At 56.8% G+C, this 23927-nt stretch overlaps 4 protein-coding genes across 4 annotated transcripts; 2 read left to right on the forward strand and 2 right to left on the reverse strand.

Annotated features, from left to right (window-relative positions):
- Positions 1-36: 36 nt before the first annotated feature.
- BESB_059180 (uncharacterized protein) lies at positions 37-5908 on the forward strand (the record flags this gene model as incomplete). The annotated part of the gene is made up of 12 exons (XM_029364332.1): positions 37-99; positions 474-592; positions 872-974; positions 1264-1324; positions 1617-1731; positions 2076-2200; positions 2562-2878; positions 3401-3902; positions 4241-4336; positions 4596-4662; positions 5090-5477; positions 5747-5908. The coding sequence occupies 12 exons, from the start codon at positions 37-39 to the stop codon at positions 5906-5908; spliced, it is 2118 nt and encodes a 705-aa protein (XP_029219040.1).
- Positions 5909-8712: 2804 nt separating this feature from the next.
- On the forward strand, positions 8713-11223 carry BESB_059190 (uncharacterized protein; the record flags this gene model as incomplete). The annotated part of the gene is made up of 1 exon (XM_029364333.1): positions 8713-11223. The coding sequence occupies one exon, from the start codon at positions 8713-8715 to the stop codon at positions 11221-11223; it is 2511 nt and encodes an 836-aa protein (XP_029219041.1).
- A 1895-nt stretch (positions 11224-13118) lies between these two features.
- Positions 13119-15078, reverse strand: BESB_059200 (putative microtubule-associated protein RP/EB family; the record flags this gene model as incomplete). Its single annotated transcript, XM_029364334.1, has 3 exons — positions 13119-13946; positions 14168-14443; positions 14902-15078. The coding sequence occupies 3 exons, from the start codon at positions 15076-15078 to the stop codon at positions 13119-13121; spliced, it is 1281 nt and encodes a 426-aa protein (XP_029219042.1).
- A 5930-nt stretch (positions 15079-21008) lies between these two features.
- BESB_059210 (dense granule protein GRA2) lies at positions 21009-21931 on the reverse strand (the record flags this gene model as incomplete). Its single annotated transcript, XM_029364335.1, has 2 exons — positions 21009-21525; positions 21786-21931. 2 exons carry the CDS (start codon positions 21929-21931, stop codon positions 21009-21011), a joined length of 663 nt encoding a protein of 220 aa, XP_029219043.1.
- Positions 21932-23927: the final 1996 nt, after the last annotated feature.

The raw sequence follows: 23927 nt of genomic DNA on the forward strand, positions 1-23927 counted from the left end.
CTGCGCAAACTGCAGAGCGACCTCGTGCTTCTCGGCATGGGCGCCAGCAAGCAGCTCTGCGCCAAGGAAGTCGCCGCGCGCATCCAAGATCTCCACGAGGTAAGAGCGCTGGCGAGCCGGCCGACAGCGCCCGAGAGAGTGCGAGTTGGGCGGCCGCATCGACCCCCCGCCCTCAGGGCGAGACGAGATGCGCCGGCGTGACCCGCGGAGAAATCGGCGGCCGTGCGATTCCAGAGAGCGTCTGGGAATTTGAGCGATACTGTACTCGGTTTCAGAGCGCGGCGCACAGCCGACCAGACCGGTAGCAGTCAGGGACTCTTGTCATATAGGGATATATATGTGTATATATATTTATATATCTGTATATATGTTGGCGTTCGAGGCTCTACGCAAGCCGCGCGTGCGTGAGTGGATAGTTCATTCATATGCGTCTCCTGAGACCGCAAAAACGTCTTGTCTTTCGTTGTGTTCAGGCCGGCATCCGTTTTGTTTTTTTCTCATCGCAAGGAGAAAAGCGAACGCGAGCGCTCGGCGCTGCCTTCGGCCTCGAGACAGGGTGGAATTGCATCATTTCGCTCCAGCCGTCAGCCACGTAAGCCTCTCGCATTCTTTCTCGTCTTGTTGGATTGTTTTCTTTCGGTACGCGCAAATCATCCTGCGGCCTTCCTCGCCTTAGTTACAGCCGGCGCGCTTAGGTATTCTCTACTTGTGTGATCTCTCTCTGTGCAGATTCTTCCGCTGCGCTGCGTTTTCTCGCCAGTCTGCCTCATCTCTACGGGTAAATTCTCACTTCGGTCCGATGGCCCTCGAGCCTCTCGTTTTTTCTCTGTCTTCGATAAAGAGTGCATTACTGTTTTGGTGCGTTGCGCAGGGGCGACACCTCGTACGTAAACATGGATGGCAAGATCGTCCTTCCGTCGGGTATCGCCGCGATTCGCCAGCATGTGCGGGAAGTGGATAACGTGCCTCTTCAGGTACGTCGAAGTCTCCGTCATTTTTTCTGAAGCCTTGCTGCGCGCGCCGGTCGGCGGCATCTTGCGTGCAGTGTCGCTTTTCGTCTTGTTCCTATCCAGGGCTCTCTTGGTTGGGTAGCTCTGCTTTGGAGGGGAGACTGAATTCCTTCGTCGTTGTTGCCATACTTTTTCTTCCTCCGGTTGCCTTGCACTCCCTCCTCGTGCGAGAGACATCTCCGTGCCTCGCTCGTGCTTCTGCCTTTTCTCCTCTTTTTACCCGATTTTTCTCGATGTTTTGTTTTTTATCTAGGTTTCGCTCTTCTGCAACGCGACGCCGGACACCGTGCAGGAAATGATGCAAGTCCTCCAAGGTGCGAAGAAGAGAAAGAGAGAGGGCACCCGTCACCGCGAGTGAACTCTGGCCTCTTTAGTGTTTGAATCACTACTGCCGTCTATTCTCGAATGTGGCGCCCACGGGTCAGTTGCGTCCTCTGTCAATGCTGGAGTCTCTCTGTTTCGCAGTGTGAGCCTGGACCATCATTCCCACAGACAGGAGAACGGGCTGCACGTTTCGTATTCTCTCGTTATCGCGTCCAGTCTGTGATTTGGTCTCCACGCTGCATCGTCGCGCTTAGGGTTGTCCCCCGTTTTTTTCGTCTTCAGAAAACAACGAAGTCATGACCTGCGTCGGAAGCTGCTTGCGGATGAGCAACTTCCCCCTCTTTGAACAGGCGAACGCATCGATCGCCACCTTCGTCGCCCCCGACGCTCGCTGCAGGTTCGGCGACCTCGGGATCGACGTCTCTCTGCAAGCAAGGCTCCCCCTTTGATCTGCACCTGCCTCGCCTGCGCGTTGATATATATATTTATGTATATATATGCATACTTTTACAGCGATAGAGAGGCATACAGATAGATAGATAGATAGATAGATAGATAGATAGATAGATAGATAGATAGATAGATAGATAGATAGATACATACATACATACATACATACATACATACATACATACATACATACATACATAGTTCAGCTGTCTCGCCACTTCTGGTCGCTCTCTGTCGTCTGAATCTGTCTGCGTGTCTCTTTTTTCTTTCCTCTGTGTTTTTGTTTCTCAGATTCTGCGGAGGGCGGTGCTCGAATTTTGCTTACCACAGTCTGCTACCGACGCTGCATCCGTCGCTGGCCTTCGCCGCGGATATGAACTCGCTGCCCTGTGCACTTCAGCAAAGCACATATCCAGGTGTAGAGCTGTCGTCTTTCAACGCTTCCTTGTGATTCCTAGCGCAGACGGCTCCTCACGTTGGAGCTCCTGCAGACTGAAGCCGAGGGCCCAAGTGACGCGCGCGTGTCTTCCTTACTGTGCGCGTCTATTCGCCGACAGGACACCCTGCCGATGTTTCGGTCTCCTCTTCCATACACATATAGTAATATTTGTGTTTGCATGTGCATTTCTATGTGTATCGATATATACCTCTCTCTCTCTCTATATATATATACGTATGTGCGTCGCTCTCCACGCCCGTGATATTGAGGACGAACATGCGCCGACGCGAGTGTCTTTTTTTTTCACGTTTTGTTTTCCTTTTTGCTGCATCGTTCAGTTGCGGACCCGCACGTGACGATGGCGGTTTTGTACGAGGCATTCCGCGAGTCCCGGCGGCTGGTAGACTCGATTCAGCAGGCCCTCACGCTGAGTCTGTCGTCCGCGATCTTCCTCTCGCTCTTCTTCCTCTTCAACGCCTTCGCCTTGGTCCCCAATCTGCTCGACTTCGCCTCGCTTGTCCTCTTTCTGCTTCTCTTTACTCCGCTCCTTTCTCTCGCTCTGCTCGCGAATCCAAAAACCGACAAACTCATGAAGGAACATCCCTACAAACCGATGGACAACGCGCAAACACGTCATCAGCTCGTCGTCGTTTTTGTAAGCTTCAGAGCGAGCGAAGGCCGCAACAGCGAAGGTGCCCAGGCGCCGAGCCGAACGACACGAGTGTAGACTTGTCACAGTCTACTTACGCGTTCGGCCTTGCCGTCTATCGTGAATCTACAATAAAATCATGCAGTGTGCTCCACCGAGTTTGTCTGTTGGGGGTTGAGCTGTGGTTCCTTGGTTCACTAGAGTGGTGTGCGATTTTGTTTTCGAGTTACCATGGTCTGAGAGGGCGTCTGTATCGCATCGACACGTCGCAAGTCGTCGCGGGGGCTCGCACTAGATGTTGCATACTATCAAATATACAAGTTGCTTCAGAAGTCGAGTGGGACGCTAGAGTGATACCTGTGATTTTTTGCAGGACAAAGGTAACTGCAGCTAAGACTCCAAAGTTATAAGATGAATTTCGATTTAGCGCACACTGATGAAGGACGAGGTGTGCCGGTGCCGCCTCCTTGGGTGTGTCTTCGCAGTGTGCGTCTCTTCGCTCTCCTTTTTTCTCGCTTTTCTGTTCAGATGCACTTCGCCTTCCGGCTAGTACCCTCGGTCATCATCATCTCCGCGCTCACGCTTGCGTACATGTTCGACCTGGGGCAGGCGCTCTACGCGCAGCTCCACGAGGAGATTCGCCTGCGCGCCTCCGCGGACGCCCTCTCCGCGCGGTCACCGGCTGCGCTCTCTGTGTCTTCCACGGCGTTCTCCGCTTTCTCTGAGCCGCAGAGTTCGTCTTCTGCGCTGCTCACTCGCCTCCCCTCCGACGCCGCGGAGGCGCTCCTGCGGCCGCGACGCCTTTCGGCAGCGAGCGAGGAGACTGCGGCTGGCTGGGCACCTGACGACCGGGCTTGGCGCGGTGCGGCGGGGCTCGAGCCAGGAGCGGGGGGCGCCCGCGACGGGCGCGAAGGCCCGCTGGGGATGCAGCGGCGTCTGCAGGCGACGGAGGACGAGGCAGTTGCGATGCTGCTGCCCTACCTCGAGAACAAATGCAATCGGTTCCGGTTCGACCCTTCGTGGCTCTCGGGTAGGCGAGCGAGTCTTGCACGCGAGAGAGTCAACAAAGCCTTGCTCATCTCTTGGAAAAATCTTGCTCGTTTCTCCCCAAGTTCCACAAAGAAGCAACCTTCTTGTTTATCTCTCTCTTCGTCGGGTGTTTCTCTCGCCGCGAACGTGGAGCAGAGAACGAAGCACATTCGAAACTGGCGCATGCCTCGCTCAAAAAAGGCCTGCGACAGAATTCAGGGTTGCTTCAGGCATCCGCGACTCACTGCGTGATGCATGCGGAGGTCTTCCTCGGCTTATGACGATGTCTATGCTGCTTCGCAAATCGTTTTCTTTGCATGTTGTTACCCCCTCCAACAGGCAAATGGCTGGCTTGCAGCGACGCGATAGAGGAAGTCGGCGCAGCGCTGGGCGAGGCGTGCTTCGTGCGCGCGACGAGTTCGCCTCTCGTTTTAGGTGCGTCTCCCTCAGCATGAAGCGCCTCCAGTTTTGTTCACTTATCGGCGGGTTTGTATCCTCAGCGGTTGCTCTCGTTGCGCCAAATTTGAAGCTTCTGCTGAGAGTCGCGGTTGTGCTTCGTGGGGGTGTATTTTGCTTCCTTCCCTCCTTCGCGTCCTGCTTCTCCGTTCCCGTGCCACTCGGGGGGCCTCGGTGGGCGCCTTCCCTTGGTTCGCCAGTTACGTCCGACGCCGAGTTTCGTCTTTCTTTTTCTCAGGAGAACTCTTCTGCTTTGCACTCGTCGGCGTCACGCTGATGTTGCTCTCCATGTCCTACATCGACAGGTGAGGGTCGGGGCTCCGGGCGGCCCTGCATGCGTTCTTATTTCTTATGTTTTCTAATTGACCCCTCTTAAACGTGCGCTTGACGCGCGACCATGGTTGACGCGGACATGCCTCCGTCGCTCGGCTCGCCACGTCGGGGGGCTGCGGGCCTGCAGAGAGTGAAGTGCTGCGGGCGTCATTCAGAGGGACGAAGACATCGATGCCAGCCATACGAAGAAAGCCTGCTGCGGTGGTTAAATAAGATCCTCTTGTGTGTTTCTTTGCACTTCACCAAGAGTTGAGGCGAGTCCAGCCACGGGGAGAGAGAAACTGCGTGGACTTTGTTGGAGGCGCGCCAAGCACGCGTCTGGCGACCTGCAGCGTGTGGGAGTCCCTCTCGAGCCGGCGCGTGTTTCGGCCTGTGTGTCTGTGGATGTCTTTTATTTAGGTTTGAAAGCCTCTTCAGCATTCCTCCGTTCCGCAATCGCTGGTGGGTGGCGTGCTGCGTGGTCCTTCTCCTCGTTATTGTCCTCGTTGTCGCCACGCGGGTCACGCTTCACCGAAGGTACATCTCCGCCGCGGACGCCGACGTCGAGCTCGCGACCGCGAAACACGCGCGTTTGTTGCCTTCGTTCGCCCGCGGAGACCCCGCCCGGGCCGTATTGTCTGCGGCTGCGTTCGGCGTGCCTCGCAAAATCGACGCCACGTTTCCTCCGTCTCCGCCGCAGGCGCCCTGGTCCGCAGGCGACGCGCGAGAAGCGGGCCCGCGCGACGCGACGCCGCACGAGGCGGCGGCGAGCAGAACCCGGAGGGCGCTTGAGCTCACCAGTCTCGCTGTACGTGAGTCCACAGACTCCGGCGATGCGTCGCTAGCAGTTTTCTGCAGTGGGGTTTGTCTGCGTGGTCGCAGACGCGCACGCACTCCCGCTGCATGCGTCGCAGATCGCGTTGTCTTTCTCCATTGGCAGCCTGTCGGCGCCGGCCTTGCCGCGGCGCGTGTCGCTTCGTGGGCGACGCCCGGCTGGGTGTAGGGTAGCGGCGTCTGCGCGGTTTCGGCTCTTGTTGCGAACTGTTGATTTGTTTTCGCTGTTGTGTTTGCATGCAGTGGCCGCACTGGAGCCTGTGTCTGATCGCGGTCATTCTCTGGTTTTTCGTCATCGTCACGGACGAGCTGGTGAAGCGCGTCGAGCGCCAGACGCATGAACAGAATCAAAAATACCTCAAAGTTCTCTTTGCTACACGCCTAGGCATGTGGAGCCCGAAGTAACATCAAAGAAAAAGTCCACGGCCCTCGTCCCATTCTCACGTGTATATATATATATATATATATATATATATAATATTCATATATATGTGTGTGTTTCTGCGCCCTTGCGTACACGCGTGCAGACGCATCATTCGTGCGATATGTACTTACATATATATTCAGATATATATGTGCGTGTATATGCGTGCTCCGATGTATATGTGCATGTGGAAGAAAACTTGTTGTTTCATCGTTCGACGAGTCATTCGGGACTGAACCGGTCGCGCGCGAGAGGCCGCAGCGGAGCGGCGCCGTGGCGCATGGCTGTCGGGTGACTTTCGCAGATCCGAAGCGCGCCTCTTGCGCGTGTTCGGCGTTGCGAGTGTCGTTTGCCGCGTCGGTGTGAGTGTGTGAAGGCCCAGGCTGTTTCAGCGGACTCGTCTCGCGAATCAACGCAGCGGCATCGAGGCAAAGACGCTCACGTCTGCATGCAGTTGGCGGTCACGGGCATGTGCAAACACATGCATATATATATATATATATATATATATATATATATATATATATATATATATATATATGTATACATGTATATACATATATATATTTTTACATTGTTTTATGTCTATGCTTGGCTGCTGTATACGTGGTTCCGCCGTGTGCGGGTATGGATGAGCGATCTTAACGCTCTCTTGTCTGCAGCGAGCGCCTGCAAGACGTGCGAAAACGCACAGAGCGCGCGACAGCTCACGACAGAGTGCTTGCGCGAGTGACAGGAGGGCAAAGCCATGACAGCTAAGAGAAGAAACGAGGTTAAGGGAAATCGCGTGCATCGGAATTGTGGAGGCGTCATCCTAATGGGCTGTAGCGTGTAGACAACGAGGTCGAGGACTGATTCACTCACTACAAGCGAGTATCCATGTATGCAAATACATGTATATATATACTCTGTATATAAAAATATAAATATACCAGTATCTAGTAATTACTATCGCCACGAGCTCATAAGGTTATCCGCGTGTATAGCGTATCGGCGCTGAACATCAGCTAAGCCAGTAGGTGTCCAAAAGCATGTGAGAATCGGTCAACAGAATTGAATGAAAGTCTGTCGCGAGTGTAGGGCGCGTCGCTTCGTTCGAAGACACCCGGTATAGCCCAGCGCGAGGGAGCAAGGCGCAGGCGCATGTCTCTCTGCTACCCCGACGCCGCTCTCTACTCAGCGGGGGCGCCAGGTTCCGCGGCTTTTATACTATTGATCAATGAAGGCCTTTAGTGAATAGATAAAGGGACGTATACCGCCTTACATGATCAGAATCGGGAAATGGCGGAAGGCATGCGTCAACACGGTGGATGGGGTAGACGCAATAAAGCTCACACTCTTACAGAAATGCGCGCAGCCAGCGAGACAAGAAAAGGAGAGGACTCTTCGCAGAGAAGCGCGGCATCTAAACACCTATCTGAAGTGATACAAGCGTGTGTGTCACCCGAGCCTTACAGGAAAATCGTTAACATGTGTTGGTTTCGTTGGCAGCTCGAACTCCCCCATGCGGGTTCGCGAGACAGAGAGACGCGAGCAGGCTGACGGATGTGCATCGACAGACGCATTTGTCCACGAAGGAATACAAATGTGTGAAAATATCGACGAGCCTATTCCGGGCACATCTCGCCTTCTGTGGGTGTGCTCTCAGTCTTCTGAAGTCGGCTGGAGAAACCCATGCGAGGGGACTTCGCGTCTGGTGAGTGGGCCTGTTCGTCGCATGCATGTGCGCCTTACTTTTGAGTGACAGCAGCGACGCGAACACTGCCCTGGTGCTGGATTCCCGTCCCTCTCGAACCGCAAAGTCTGTTTCAGAGCGAAAGTGGAAAAAAATCCAAACAAGCCTACAAGAAAACCTGGAAAGGAATCGCTGGGGCCCCCGGATTCCGCTGGCATTCTCTTGCCTGTGCATGCACGCGCTTTAGAAATTGCCCTTTTAAGAAAGGAAAATGTCTGGAGAGAAAGGATAGGACGAACTAAAGACCAGGTTTTTTTTTTCTTTTTCGGGTCTTCCACTTTCCTGCACTTTTTCTTTTTCTTGCCCAGTCGTCCCTGCTGTGCCGTCTTCCGCCCACCCCGTGCTCCAATCGTCGTTCTCCTCGTCTCAGAAACGCATGTCTGCGGCCTGCACCCCTCCGTGCCTGCCTGGGGGTACGTTGCCGTTTCACAAGGTGAAACAAGCGAATGTTTGAATGAAAGAGGAGAGGAGACTTGCGGGCGTGGCCTTAGGTCCTTGCCACGGTTGTCTCGTTCGCTCGAAGAAGCTTCGATTTTCCTCTCTCCTGTAGTGCCCCTTCGTCACATCTTGCCACATTCAAGTTTACGGCGGAATTTTCCTGAGCACGCCGCTTTTCCATTGTTGGCCCCTTCTTTTCAATTCGTCGCGCGTCTGCTAAACGTGCTCAGCAAATCGATGGCGAAACGTCTCGCCGCCACGCTTCATCTGCCGATTCCACCTGAGAGAGTGCGGAGGCGGCGACCTCGGAGATCCAAGCCCTGCGCAGGGGCGATTCACTCAGGCCTGCAAAGAGAGCGAGCCGAAGGCGAAGGAGGAAGCCGTGGATCGGTCAAGAACGAGACGAGAAAGCTAGCACCGAAGTGCAAAAGGAAAAAGCGAGAGAAGCGCAGACAGGGCGCACAGCGTGACGCATCGTAGGGATCGAACTGGACGAGAAATATCATTTTCATACATCTCGGGGTGGTATTGGCCTCTCTTCAGCCCTCTCCGCCCACCGACAGCGCGGTGACCAGACCCCCTCGAGACGCGCCAGTCATAAAAGATGTGAACATGGATGCGAAGCACGACGACGAAGTCGCCGCTTCAGGCGGCACCGTGAAGTGGCGCGTGTTCGAGTTCTTCAGCGGCATTGGAGGCCTCCGCGCGGGCTGGGATCGCGCCGTGGACATCTTCAACCGCTCGGGTGTACGCACACTGGATGCCGCAGGGCGGCACGCCCTCCAGGCGGGCGCGGTAGTCGGCCGCCTCCCCCATCCGGCTCATCATTTTCTCTCTCCCTCCCCCGCGACCCAGGATCGACACGGGGTCACTCCGCTGCGTCTCCACGCGTCCGTCTGCCGCGCCTACGACGTGAGCGCCACTGCAAACGCAGTCTACGCACACAATTTCGGAATCGCTCCGCTCGCGCTCTCGCTGGAGCACCTGCCCTTCAGCTCGCTCGGGCGCGTCCGCGCCGAAGCCCCGCGAAGCGCCGAGCAGGGCCCGCGGAGACAGACAGCGACGTCCCGCGCCGAGGGGGACGGCTGTGACGCGGCGGCGAATGGGCTGACGCCGCCGCCGACCCTGAGAGGCGAGCCAGGAGACCTGCGAAACGAAGAGACAGAGGCAGAAAAAACTGGTGCCAGAGGCCGCGGCAAGGCAGACGCGACCGCGGCGCCCAGCGCGGTGGCTGCCACGCAGGGAGCTTGCGAGCTGCCTGCTGGCGGCGCGCGCGAACTTTCCAACGAGAGACAGCCAAGGAGCCCAGCGCCTTTCCGGGCGGGGGCTGGTGAGTTCTTCAGAGAGGCGGCGTCCGCGAAGCCTCGGCGCGAGGCGCATGTCTGGCTACTGTCGCCGCCCTGTCAGCCGTATACCCGTGGGGGGAAGCGTGAAGACTCGCGCGACCCGCGCGCAAAGAGCATTCTGCATCTTTTGGCGTGCCTCGAGAGCCTCGCGGACCCCCCCAAGATGCTGTTTGTCGAAAACGTCCGCGGGTTCGAGGCCTCTGAGACACACGCGCGCCTCCGCGAGGCCCTGCGGAACCAGGGCTACCGCGTCGAGGAGTTCCTACTCTCCCCGACCCAACTTGGATTTCCAAACACGCGCGTGAGGTACTACTGCCTCGCCTGGAGGCCGCCGCAGGCAACGAAGCCGAGCGACGCCCGAAGCCCCACGCGCGACGCCGCCTCCGCGGACGCAGGCCGCGGAGACGCATTGTCTCCGCGCGAAAATCGCGCAGACTCCGGAGAGACTGGAGACCAGCCTCACGACCGTGACCACACTCACCTCTACGTGAGTCCCCCAGAGGAAGCGCTGCGACTCTGGTGCGACGCCAGCGGTGTCGCTTTGCTCCCTCTGAAGCCCGAGTCGCCTCTGCCCGATGAAGCTGGACACGCGCCGCGCTCTAAGGCGTCGCCGCCTCGATTTGCGGACGCTTCGATATCTTCGCACGTTGTTCTGTCTCCGTCGGGGGGTGCAGGGCAGGCTTCGCTTGCTTCCTCTTCGCCTAAAGCTTCAGTCTCGTACTCCACCCTGTCGCGTCGCCAGCCCGTCGCGCGGCGAATCGGCGACTTCCTCGACGCCTCGCTCTCTCCGGAGGCGCTGGCGGCTCTGCGCGTCCCGCCCGCGAAGCTGAAAAAGTTCGTCGCTTTCGCGCAGGCCAACTGTACGCATGCTTGTTCGGCAGCCAAGCCGCCGCGCGCCTCCTCGCACGCGCCTCGTAAAGGTGAAAAGCGCCACAAGCGTGGCGGGCGCCCAGGCGACAGTCGCCTTCCGGAAGGCGACTCAAATGGCGAGGCAAAACACAGGGGGGACGATGCGAAGGTGGAAGCGGAATCCGGAGAAGCCACGTCGCCAGGCGCTGAACAGGGAGCCCGCGAGGAGAGAGAGGAGAGGGGGAAACGCGCCGCAGAAGCAGGGGAAAGTTTGGAGGCTGTGGGCAGCAGGGGGAAGGCAGATTGTCCGTGTGTGTGCTGTCAAGAAGGGAAGTGTCGCTGCGAAGAGTTCGCGTTTCGGCTCGACATTGTCACTCCGCAGTCCGTCGCGAGCAGCACCTTCACGAAGGGATACGCCACGAACCTCCACACCGGCGGCCCCCTTCTCCTCGTCGAAGCGGCGTCGCCGACGTCCTCTCCTTCTCCTTTTCCGCCGTCTTCTTCGGCGAACGCTGCACCTTCTGAGTCCTCTTCGGAATCGCCCTCAGTGCCTCCGCCGCCCGGCTCCGCCCTGCGACCGCGTGCAGCGGACGGAGCGAGTGCGCGGCTGCTCGGCGACGCATACGAGCACATCTTCGCGACGGAGGCGTTAGATGCGTCGCGGTTTCTCCACAGGCTTGATGAGGGGGATTTCATTCGCTTCTTTTCGTCGAGCGAGCTCTTGCGCTTGCATGGCTACCCGCCCTCTTTCGCCTTTCCGCCGGCACTGGCGAACAAAAAGGCCGCGAGCTTGGTAGGGAACTCTGTCAACGTTTCGGTGATCGCGGTGCTGTTGCTCCACCTCCTTCTCCAGTTCTTCGCGCCCGACGCCGCTCAAGAAGGGGCTAAGCAGGGCCGGAGGGAACACGGAAATGCAGAGAACATTTGACTGCGACAGCCTCAGGAGACTGAATTCCCTCGGCCGGCGGCTGCGCTCGAGCGTCGAGCGCGGACAGTGAAAGGGGATTCAGAGCAGAGACGGTTTCTACGAAATTTTTACTGCGCTCTGTGTTTTGCATGTTGCTGGCTTAAACTCGAAGGGAGTCACGTTGGGCTGATATTCCTCTTTTACGCATTTTCTGGGATGCGAACCTGCCCGAGGCGACATACGCCGAAAGACGCAGACAGCGTGTGGGAATTACCGTGCGGCTGCTTTGCCATTGTATTCTTTTCCCCGAATGCCAAATAAGACGTGACACGGTTCGCGGTTATCCGCAGGCACACCAAATTCTAGTTCTTTTCGACTCTCGCCGCAGTCGCCCGACAGTGGGAGACAGCGACGAATCTGTCTCGGCTACACGCTCACAAGTAGACGCCTCGCAGACTCACGGTTCCGCAACAAACGCCGACTCCGGCGTTCACGTTGGATGCATGCAACTATACATCTATATAATTTTATACATACATACATATATATGCAGTTTATGTGCGCCAGACTTCGTACGTCCCTGCTTAGGTATAGTTAGCATATATATATATAAATATATACATATATATACAAATATACGGCATATATCGCCAGAGGCACGTCGTCACGGAGAGGCGGCGTAAGTCCCGAGAGTAGTCTGAGTTCGTGCGTGGAGAAAAAAATGCTGTGGAAGCCCTGCGCTGCTGCACCGGCATACGTTCGAAAGTGAGGCATGCATATATATAACTATATATATATATATATATGCTTGATGCAGAGCGGACTGGCGTGCAGCACGCGCGCATGCTTCCGTGGAAGGGAACGTGTCAAAGGAGGGCAGCCGTCGCTGAGGTCGCGGCGTTTTATGGCCTTCAGTTCATCAGAAGGGCAAGACGCGTTATGCCAAGCATCGGTAAAAATACGATTCCTTGGTGAAAAATAAGCATGTGCATGCACACACCAGCATGCGCCTTCGTATGCATGTATTTGAGTGTATATTTTCGCGCTCCAACTCCGAGACAGATTATAGAAGCCAAGAGACAAACTCTGTTGCGAGGCTTTCGGCCGTGCCGGTCTGCGGCTTGTGCCTCGGGCGAAGCTCAGACACCACAGCGTGCCGTACGCATGCCTCCCCCGTCCCTCCCTTCTCTTTAGCACTTTCTTCGCTCTCTAGTCGCAGCGAAAGCGAATCGAAAAAAGCACGCGGCACACCCCCAAACTCCACCGCAGGCATTCGCGCAGGGCGGGGCGAGGGCAGCAGGCAGGACCCGAGCTGCTGTCTCTTAGGCGATATATGCATACATCTGAATACTCATGCCTATCGCATGAGTATTCACACATATCTGCATACATCGAAGGCATTTGTGTATACTTTTGTCGACGGAGTGCAGGGTAGTTTTCTGCCTCCCGAAAACGGAGCTAAAGCTTTGTCCGGCTTCGTTCCTGCCCACATTCCGCCGTGTGTCGAAAATCATAAAAGGAAAGACTATGCTCGAGCCCCTGCGTCCTCATCCGTCTCAAACGGTCGAAAGCGCTTCTTTCCCCCGTCGCAGCCATCTCATCGGCGACGCGCCGTCGTCTCGCGGCCTGCTTTTTTCTCTCTTTATGCCTTTTGGCTGGCTCGCGGCTCTTGGCGACTTCTCAAAAAGCCACGTGTCTCCTCGCCACGACGTGCATGCTCGCCAGCTGGACAGAGCGCAGCCTGTGCTTCCCTGTCTCTTGTTCACCTGGAACAAAGAATCGCCGGCTGTGAGGGGCGAGGTTGGACACTGCGCCTCTTCTTTAGAGGGCGATCTGAGCGTCTAAACGCTTCCTCTCTCTCGAGTCTCGAAAAGGCGCCCAGCGTTCCCCCGAGGGCCTGCTTCCCGGCCCTGCCCTCACTGGAACATCGGCGCGAGCGCCTCGACGCTGCGGAGTCGCGCGCTCAGATCCCCTTCGCTGTCTTCTTCCCGCAGCGCAGGCGACGCGGCAGTCGATCTGTCGCAGTCCCTCGTGTGCGCCGCCGCGTGCTTCCGGGCCTTTATGCGCGCATCGTCGCTGGGCGCGCCGCGTCGGCGTTTGTCGTCCTCGACCTCGTCGCGCGCGTCCAGCGCTTCCTCGAAGGCGTCTTCGCGTGCGTCGCCTTCTTCGTCAATGTCTTCATCTGTCGCGTAAAGCACCGCGAGCACGTCCTTCACGCTCAGCGCCTCGACGCCCGACGAACTGCAGCACATGAGCTCGATACGCCGGAGCTTCTGGAAGTAGAAGTCGCGCTCGAGGCGCGCCTGGTCAGCCTCTGTCTCCAGGCTCTCCAGTCGACTGCGGAGCCGCGCTATCTCCGCCTCCAGTTCGCGGGAGGCTCCAGGCGCGCGGCTCGACGTCGAGGCGCACCGTCCGCTGAAGCCCAGCGAGGCCGCCGCCTCTTCAGACGCGGGGAGGTCGCCGGCGGACGCCGACGCCAACCGGCCGCTCGTCTTGCTCGGAGTCGAACTCTGCCGCGATGCAGAGGCCGATGAGGAGGCACCCGCTCTCCGCTTCTCGGCGGGGAAGCTCTGCGGTGTGTGACTCGTCGCGAGCGACGCGAGCAGCACCGGCGACGGGGAAGAACAGGAGGACGATACAGAAGAGCCCTGCGCCGAGGGGACTGTCTCCTTCGCGCCCGAAAGCGCCCCGCTGGCCGCAGATGCCTGCGGCTGCGCCCATTCGGGGAACGTAGTGCCGGAGAGCTGAAGGAACAGCAGGCAGCCAGGGGCAAATGAATAAATGCGACGAAAGGCAAGCGGGTCGTACCTGGTCACGCGCTGGCGCAGCTTCCTCTACACGAAGCTGCGCCAACGCTCAGACTCGCTCGCGTGGCGACGCGAACTGCTACCACGAGAGCAGAAACGACTCTTCCGCGACGCGCCCTGACGAGTCCGCGTGATTTCTCGCTGGGTACGCGGCCTACCTTGCGGCGTTCAAAGGCGTTGTAGGGCTTGTCTGACGAGCGGAACTGTGCAGCTTGGCGATCGTAGAAGGCCTTCAGCCACTGGAGGAATTCGAGGTTGTCTTGGTATTTTCCCTTGATCAGCTTGTCAACTTCGATGTGCTTCTTGATTCCTTGTTTGTTGAACACGGACTGCAGCAGCTTGTAGTTCTGGATGAACTCGTAGTCGAACTTGCAATTCCACTTCACCTTTGCCATCGGCACTTTGGCGCCGCCTCCAAAGAGCCCGTCGACGATCTGAGTGCACAACGCGAAATACGTCGATTTCGCCGGGAATCCACGATGAAATCAGTAGCATGCACGTTGGACACGAGTAGTCGAATCCAGCGGCGGGGCGTTGAAGCGCCTGCGGAACCTGGCGTCGGACACGCAGGCGCGTGCGTATTCTACAGTCTCCCTCGGCGGAGGGAGCCGCCCGTTGCGTGCGCAGGTACTGCAACGCGAAGCGTGGAACAACCCGCGATGCAGAGCCGAGAAAACTGGGGAGACGCGGATACGCAAGGCAGCTAGATGCATCGCCAGACACAATACTAGGCGAGACACAGTAAGGGAAGCACATCCAAGCTTTGAGCAGTCTTCGGGGTGGAGGAGCACACGTAATGGATTGGAAGCTGGTGACCTCAGCAAAACACGAGTCTCTTCACAGACAGCTGCCGGAAAGGGCACTCGTGGCGGTGCGAGTGCGGCGCGCTTACCTGCAAGTAGACGGCGCCCGAGGCGCCTTGCTCGATTTTCGTCAGCGAGAGGTTGAACGTTGTGTTAACCCAGTCCAAGAGCTCAGTGCGGGAGACGAAAAACGCCCCCTCCATCATTCCCACACTGCTGGGGTCGACATCGCGAAATGACCCCGAGCTCGCGTGCGTGAGCGCCATTTTGCGGAAGAGTGGAGGGAATTTCGAAAACGAAGGTCGCGCGCGCGACTCTGCCGGCAGCAAAGACAAACGAGAAGAAGACGACGGCGGAGGCAACGTTCCGACGAACAGGATGCGGAGACCAGTCACCCAGACCGGTACTGCGGTTTCGCCAGACTGCCCCTGATGCGGTAGCCCCGCGGGGCGTCGGGCGAGGGGTGTGAGAGGTGTCGAGAAAAAGACGAAAAGAAAGTGCCTACGCAGAGAAGCCGTGGTGCACGCAGCGGGCACTAGGGCTGAGTCTAACGAGGCATCCGAAGGGCCCAGGAAGAAGCGTCCCGGAAGCGTCGCGGCAGTTTTATCTGCAGGGCTAGACTGGAAGGTCAATCTACTCGCCACCGTAGCCGTTCCACGGTACACGGAGAGCTGCGTCGTCTCCAAAGCCGCCCTTTGTCGCGGAGAAGGAATGCAGCAACGCGGGACGACAGGATGTATCTCGGTACGAAGACTAACTGGAGCACGAGGCACGGAAGAAGGGCAGGGGCAAGCGGCTGTCTACGACGTGCGAAGGGACGCAGTGACTGCACACAGACAGCCGCGACGCGCGGGACGAAAAAGCAGAGAAAAACATGCCCTTGTCGCGCTCTGGCGGAGCGTTTCGCGGAGGGAGGGCAAAGGAACACGACGACACGGCGAACAACAGCGGGTTGTAGGAAATGTGAGCAGGCACACTGGACCGGAAAAGAAGCGACAAGACGTAGACGGTTGTGAGGCGAAGCGGCCAGTCCGTCGCGGCTTCTCAGTTGAGGACCGCAGTAAGTCGAGACAACAAACGTAGTCTCGCGCGACGCTGAAAGACGCTTCTGCCTCCTTGTTGCAAGCTGCGGGAGCCGGAAAAGGCGAAAGAGTGCTGGCAACACTCGCAGCAGTTTTTCCGCAACCCGTCCTAAACTTCAGCAAGGAAGGCGCAGGCGGAGAGGCCGCTACCTTCGCCGCAAAAAAGGCGATCCGTAGATCCAGGGACGGCTGAAATGGAGTAGAAACGATATGGCGCCACAGTCGGGTCTCAAAAGATGAACAGCGACAAGAAAAGAAGACAACGGTTCATCGCCCCCCCCCCCCCCCCCTAAACCCTTCCCTCCGCTCTTCACCAAGACACCGGAGAAAACGCACGTCTGGTAGTACCTTGCTACGGCGACGCCAGCAAGACGCTGGCAGAGTTAGCCATGAAATGCGCGGCGACGTGCGACAGAACCAAGCATGCGAATCCATCAACCGTAAACCGGAAAAGCGACAGGACGCAAATAATCTGAGCAGACCCTTTCCTTTCTGAACAACTGCCGAAAAATTTAGCAACAGACTGGCGCCGAAGGGTGTGCGCCCGCCGCGCCAATGCGCGATGCGCGTAGTCGTACCCACCCCGATAGCGTCTACAGACGGACGAGATATTCCTCTCAGTCCAGACTGTCCTGTCTCCTCAAAGCATTGCGGGAAAAGGAGGCTCTGCTTTCCTCCCGTGCTCCGGAGGTTCGAAGCCTGTACCTGCTGCAGCGTTTCTACCGCTCCCACCGCCACACAGCGCCGACAGACAGGGGTGGTGACCCCTGTCTGCTCCTTCTTCCTAGTGGCATGACACTAGGTGACTGAAGCTTGTTTTATTTAGAATGCTTAGGCCGATGACGTCCGATCCTTGCCGTTGTAGAGATGGCTATCCACCCTTGGATATACATGGAATGGACGGGTCCCTATTGAAGGCGGATACTCTGCGGAGAGCGGAGTAGAACTCCGTACGGGAAACAGACGTGACTTCCGCTCTGCGGGCTGTCGGTGCTCACAGCAGTTTGTGTGCCGTACATCCCCTCTTCCAGAAAGGAAGCTCCAGCCATATCACCTTTCACCGGCTGCAAAGACTACCGCAGAACACCCAAGAAAGCAGATTGGCCACAATATTGCCGTGTTGCTGTCTGAGGCAAACGTTGCCGGTCGAACGACGACGCCATGGCAATCAGAGATAACAGAGTGCTTTCTGAGTAAGGAACGATCCAGTGCTTCCCTGATGAGCAGGCTGTGAGTGACTAAGTGGGCGTCGCGCCGCATGTCGTCGTCTACGCTGGCAGATCACCGCGCCGAGAATCCCTGAATGTGAATATCCACTGACTGCGAAGCCATTGCGAGTTAGAATACACTGGAGGTCTTTTGGTGGTCGCCTCACCCCTCCATCCGGTACGCAGAGGTTAATATGCTCTGCTGCTTCTCTTGATCCTGACGACGGACAGCAATTCAGGTCATGCAGTCACTATAGGGGAGAGAATTGCACAGTATCTATTTTCCTGTATAGTAAAAAACGGTGGGTGACTTTTTTCACTGATTTGGATGTACAAAGGGAGCGCAGTGCCTTCCTCTGTAATCTGGGACATGTCCGCCGCAAAAAAAAGACAATGGCACCACACCTTCAAAACCGCTCACACTCGTGCCCCTAAAGCCGCCTCTGACAACTCGCCACCGTGATGGTAACAAATAGAACAATGCGATGGCAACAGATGCTCCGACGCCACTTGAATAAAGACAAGCAATTGTTCCTGTACAGCTACTGGAGAGACCCTCTGCAAATTTCATAGAAATACCACTTCTTAAACAGCCATGACCACCTGCTGCGTCCAGGCTTCATGGGAGTGGCGACAGACGATGGAGTGATTCTTGCTCCATGTTACAGGTGGCCAGTTGGATAAACCCGTTCAAACAAGAGATGCGATATAGCGCGTAGACCATCCCAAGAGCTTCACAGCCAGATCATGATCCGGGCAGCGAAGTGACGTGATCAAGAACCCAGTACGCGCCTTTCTCCATGAGGGAGCACCTCCACCTCCCCCCCCCCTCCGCGGCACTGTCTTCAGTTTCCCTGATTCATCTGGATTTCCTCTCGCTGTCTTCCCCCCTTGTAGCTTGCTGTCTCTCCGAGCAACAGTGCCCCTCCTTGTCTTTGTTTCTATCGGCTTCAGCCTCCTTTTGATCACTCGAAGAAGGCGGCGCCCGGTATCCAAAGAGCCATCTGAAGCAATTTATGATCCACTGCTTTATAGTTCTACCCATTTCTGCAACAGCCCGGGCTGCTCTGCCCCCTACAGTGACGGCGGCATTTCCGCCGGCTCCAGCGGCATCAACTAGTTTTCCGCCGGCTGTCGTAGCTGCGCGCCCACCAGCAGCCGCGGCGTCCGCCACCGCCTTGCCAACTACTGCTGCTCTATCCTTACCAGCCGCTACCACCCCTTGTGCAGCTTCTGCCGCTGAACCGCCAACGGCCGCGGCGCCTTCAACAACCTGTTCGGCGGCCGCCAGCACCGTTTGTCCGCCCCTTGCTGCTGCAGTTCCAACCGCCTCCCCTACTGCTACAATACTGTCTCTCCCTATAACGGCAGCATTAACAGCAGCGTCACGAATCTTCTCTCCTGCCTCGACAGCAGCACCTTTCCCCAACTTTGCCGCTCTCAACGCTGAACTCCCAGCCTGTTTCACGACTTCCTCACCCGCATGGCCCGCGCGTGCGGCCTCCTCTCCTACATTTTGGATGACTGCCTCCGCGGCGTCGATAATTCGTCAAAGCGCTCCCGCACTTGCGTCTTCCGGTGGCGACTCCGGTCCGTGGCTGGTGTGACGCACATGATCACATCAGCAGAACACGTCAAGAAGGTATGCACATGCGATGATGTCTCTGTGGTTCTCTGTCAACCTCTAGAACACTTACATGCACCCGCTCCCAGACCAATGACGGGAAGCTAGAACGTTACCGCTTATTTAAACATTCTCTCACGCTCACGCAAGACTAACTGTGGTCGTTTACGTACCAGGACACAGTGGCGAACGCTGTTGAAGATAGCAGAGGACGACGCCTCACGGACAATCGTTGTTTCGCTAGAGCAGCAGCAAACGGATGCCGGCCCCACCCCTGCACTCGCGCAGCATACAAATGGAGCACACGCGGCATGCAACCTACGATGCTTGTCCGTTGGTCTCTCGCGTTTACCTGGTCGGAGCCTCGGTTGTTGCGTATTCCGCTGTTTCCTGCGCCAGCGCGAGCACCGCGGCTTCCAACGCCAGGATTAAAGCGACGAGGTACCTCATTTTGAATTTTCCACGGTTAGATCAGCGGGAAATCGAGAAGCAAACAGAAGGACGCATGTCCGCCCACAATTGTGGGAAGCGACGCTTCAACAACCCTCACCAAAGGCACCGCCGGCCGTCTCTGGCGTGTGTTGAGCTTGCAAGCAGAGTGGACAGGATAGAGACGAGACTGGCGCGCAGCCGTGTCAGAAAATCAAAACAAAACCCCACGCGCTATCGTCTATGTGTCAGGCTAGGCCTGCGAAAACTTAATATTTGTCCAGCGCTACGAAAGAGCACCACGCACCAGCACAGCGTCCGTGGTCACCGTGTCCGAATTCGTAGCTCTTGAATTCCGTCCCGCCTGCCTATGTGCGAATTAGGTACGCGCCCCGGCCCTGCCAACAATCGGTGGACTCGGGGGGCTTGCCATTACAACGGCGACCGTCCTCCACCGTTTCCGTCTCGGTGGGTCTGGATACTGTTGAGCGGGTCCTGGAGTCTTGATACTCTCGTGAATCACCGATCCACGTTATGGATGCAGTCAGAAGAGAAACTCACTACAACAAAACGGAATAGCTTCCTCCTCTTAGTTCCTTGCCCGTGCGAGCGCCACCTGCTTCGCGGCCCCCGTGTCTCAGTCGAGGAGACACGCACTGACAGACATTTTGCCTGGATGTGAGCTAAACAAAGTCCTCCTCATTCAGGGAATCTCACGCGGAAGTGGAGATATGCCTGCTGCCATGCCGACTCGTTTCTTAGCTTCATTGATACTTTTCTGCTGCCCGGCGGGCTTGACATGCGGCCGGACACGCAAATCCGGTACTCCGATATCAAAGGTTGCGGCTGCGAACCCAACCTGTAACAACAGAACTGCTGTCTGCACCGGAGCAGCAAACATTCGTTCAAAGCCCCCAGCTACTGTCCTAGCAACGAATAGTTGGCACAGTTTTCTCTTCGTCCGAGGTACCGTTTGTTAGGTCCAAACGAGGGCGGGATCGGCGTCCGCCGCTCTGCTGTCCCCTTCGGCCGAGCTTCGGTGAACCCGGTACATTGCACCACCTCTATCCTCCCTCCCTCAACCGGTGGGCCGCCTAACTCTCTTGCCACATGAAGCGTATAGTGAACTGCTGTAGGTTACCCTAAACAGTTGCTAATGCGGCGAGACAATCGCGTCGACAGCTTCAGCAAACGCATTCATTCTGCCCAGCCCTCCGGGGGGCATTACTTCGATGTCAGCCCTATTCGCACAGTGTTCACGGGTGAGACGCAGTCTGACCACGTCAAATCTACAGAAATGAAATTATGGTGCCCATCACAAACAACGCACTTGAGAGTACTGCATTGCATACGGAAAAACTGTGCAGTTAGCCTAGACAACAAAACCCTTCCCTTACTAGTGTTGTGGAGGTCGTCAACAAATGCATGCTTCGCGAAGCGTGCAGCCGGGGCCAACAGACTTAGATGCAGTATCGTTAAGAAGTCACCCAACCACACGCGCAACACGCGTGGAAGCAACTCATCTCTTGATGCAGCAGCTCAGTGCCAGACAGACACAGTCAACGTCCGAACCACAGCGATCATCGTCAAAAACGAGCCTGCCTCACACAGCCTCTTCCCGCACGCCTCTGCATACAACGAGTGCCAAAAAGGATAAGCGCGGCTCGGACGACAACCAGATATACCAGACTGCAACTGCCACTCAAGTTCGCACCCCACGCCACCTGCACGCGATACCGTTACTTCGTATGAAGCAGCGCCTTAGCCATCTGCTGCATTCCAACAGGGCCGCCCCCGCTACATCCATCGACCTGCGCGGAACTGCCGCACCCTCAAGACTGATTTAAAAGTCGTTACTGCCTCTCTCTATCGGCGTGCCGGCTTCGATCTCCCCGTCGCAAGTCCACTCTGGCGAAACCTTCCTCTGGGACAGAGCTGGTAAAAGAGGGGTCTGTCGACCCTGTCACGCTCTCCTCCGTGTCTTTACCCTCACGGTCACTAGGCGTGCGCTCGAGAAACGCCTCACCTGACGGCGATGCAAAGTGCTCGGTCGCTTCAGGATACGGCGTAGTAGTTGACGTGTCCGACCGCACCTCCAGGCGCTTGCCAAGTGACTGCAAACCCTTGGCCGTAGCCTTCCTTGCTGTGATGTATCCCTTGTGCGTGTGTTCTCTTGCAGAGGCTAAGCCTTTTGAGACAGACTCTCTTGCTTGGTTAAAACCGCGCTCACTTGCCCGTCCGACGATCTCCGCGAATTGTACGAATGCCTCCAAGGCTTTCTTCATAGTTTTCCGTGCTTCCTCACTGTACTGCGTCTTCGCCTGCCTCTCATCAGGCAACGGAAGAGGCTCATCCGCGGGACCCGCGAGTCTGCAGATATGCAACCAGGCAGGCAGTTGCATGAATAATAGCGTTTCTTGGTCGAGCGCAACATACGAGGTGATGGCACAGTACATGAAGCGGTGAATTGATCGAGCTGACAGCTGCAGCTATACACTCACTGGGTGACGTGCACTGTATTGCCCGTACGGTCCCAATGCGTGCGCTGACGCTGCGTGCCTGCAATACATCATCACCGGTTTTCTACAACACGAAATGCTGCCTCATGTTTGGCTGCAACACCGTCTTACTCCTTTGCCACGGCAGCCAAGTCGGCGTCGGTGAAATCTGGGGAAGGACTGTCGTTAACTGTCCCGACCAACTCGTCCGCCCTGGCAGAGACGCTGAGGGCAGCGGCAGTGATGGCAAGGAGCACCAATCGCTTGATCTTGAACATGACGGGCTACTACAAGGAGACAGACGGGGAAGAAGCCAAAATAATATGCTATGTGCGAAAAGCAAAGAAAAGCGGCAATCTAATCGGTCCGAGGTACCTATATGGAAAATGAATCAACTGGCTGACTCTTGTGCCAGTGAGATTTCCTCATGCGAGTATACCCGAGAGAATAATGCGACGCGTTGCGTTGTGTTGAGTTCCAGCGTCTCTGACCCATCTGCGTCACTGTGTCTGATGTAGAGTCGGAAGGGTGAGTACGGTCGTGCGAACGTCACAGCAGCCGCCCGTTTGTTGCCAAGATATGAGTAATATCAGCCTCGTAGATCCCCCCGCGGATGACACGTGGGAAGTGCCAGAAACCACTGCCCACTTTTACAGTATTTGTGGTGACCGACGCCCCCTGGGGTGTTCCGCACGCAAACCCGCAGCAGAGCGCTCGCGGTAACTGGCATCGTAGGGATCCCGCCCCCTGGGAACAACGGTCTCTGCACTAGAGGTGCGGCCCGCATCCATGTGCTAGCCTCAAAACCGGTGCTAGCTCGACGCCCGTCACCCGTGCCGTCTTGCGGGGAGAGGGGTCTTGTGTGTTTGAGAGATAAGACAACTGAAATTCGCAGGCTCGGCCAACCAGGAAGCCAGAGTCGTTCGACGGATGTGCGAGACTACCCATGCAGCCTTCTTTCCTAGATGCTTTGGCAACTAACTCACTTGCCTGGATACACACAAAGGCTCTCTAGTAGTCCTTCTGTTCTTCCTCCAACTAGTCGTAGTTGCGTCCCGCCGGTTCCTCGGCATACCCTCGGATTTCCTTTGGGAAGCCGCCGTCACAGGAACATCCACAGGCTTACTCCCGCGCACGAAGGACGACTACGCAGAGCCCATTAACAGCGACGCTTAGCAGAGGAAATCATCCCAGGTTAAGGGGTCTTGTATGGAGCACCGCAGGGTGACACTGCCAAATGTGCACCAAGCATGTTGGATCCAACAAATGAGGGAGCGCACATTGACATGGGCACGATTCCGCCTACGTGACGCAGACTGAGCAGGGCTGAGAAGGGGCGGGCGGCAGCGCTCAAGCATCTGGGTACAGATCAGTGAGGAAGCGGATACCCTGAGCACAGGGCTTTCGCATGGGCTGGCGTGGCGTATGAGTGACCCCCGTGGACAATCGAGCCTTTCTCACATACAGCAGAAACAGTAATGGCGATCTAAAGTTCTTTTCTCACTTTCTCGCCCAGAGGTTTCATAACGTTAGCGCATCTAAAAGGCTGGGTACGCAGTCACTACCCACGCTGCAGATGCGAGCTGCGTCTCCAAGCGAGGAGAGGAAGTTTGGCACACAGCTTCAGCCAGCCCAGCTGGTCAACCGATCCTTGCGGGAGCGCTGCGGAACGGGCAGCCGCGTCCTTGTTGCCAGTCCTTCAGTTTCTTCTTCCCTCGGAGTCGCCAAGGAAACAGGCCCGCCCGGCGTGGCAGCCAGTCGCAGACCAGGGGCGCGCGGCCGCGTTGGAACGCCCAAACGTTGGATCAGAGTTTACTCGTCACTAAATCATAGAACTTGTGTGTCTCGTATAGTCATTGGCGTCTAGCATTGTGGTTCCAGATGCGCTCGGTCTATTCGCGAGGGGCACTCTTCCTGAGGTCCCGTAGTATGAAGGTATCAAACGGGCGGCGAGCAGCTGACCGCGCGGCGTGCGCTTCCCTCTGTGCACATGTTCGCGAATCTCGCGTGAGGCAGGGGAGATGTCATATGCTCAGGCTTTCGGTCAAGTCTCTGTATCTCCTCTATTGCCTCTCTTCTGGGAAAGTCATCGCTTAGCATCTCTCGCGGAGGACGCAACCGCGAGCCTCATGCCTCGCCATTTGTTTTAACCCTGCTGGCGGGCAAAGATCGAAAGCGTTGCAGGCATGCAGTGTCGGCTGTCTTCTTCCACTTCTGGGGCCAGTTGCCTAGTTCAGAGCGCACGTCTTCTTCCTTCTCTTCACTGTCTCCTGT

The sequence above is a fragment of the Besnoitia besnoiti genome, chromosome V, assembly GCF_002563875.1.
Source record: "Besnoitia besnoiti strain Bb-Ger1 chromosome V, whole genome shotgun sequence".
Taxonomy (NCBI): Eukaryota; Apicomplexa; class Conoidasida; order Eucoccidiorida; family Sarcocystidae; genus Besnoitia; species Besnoitia besnoiti.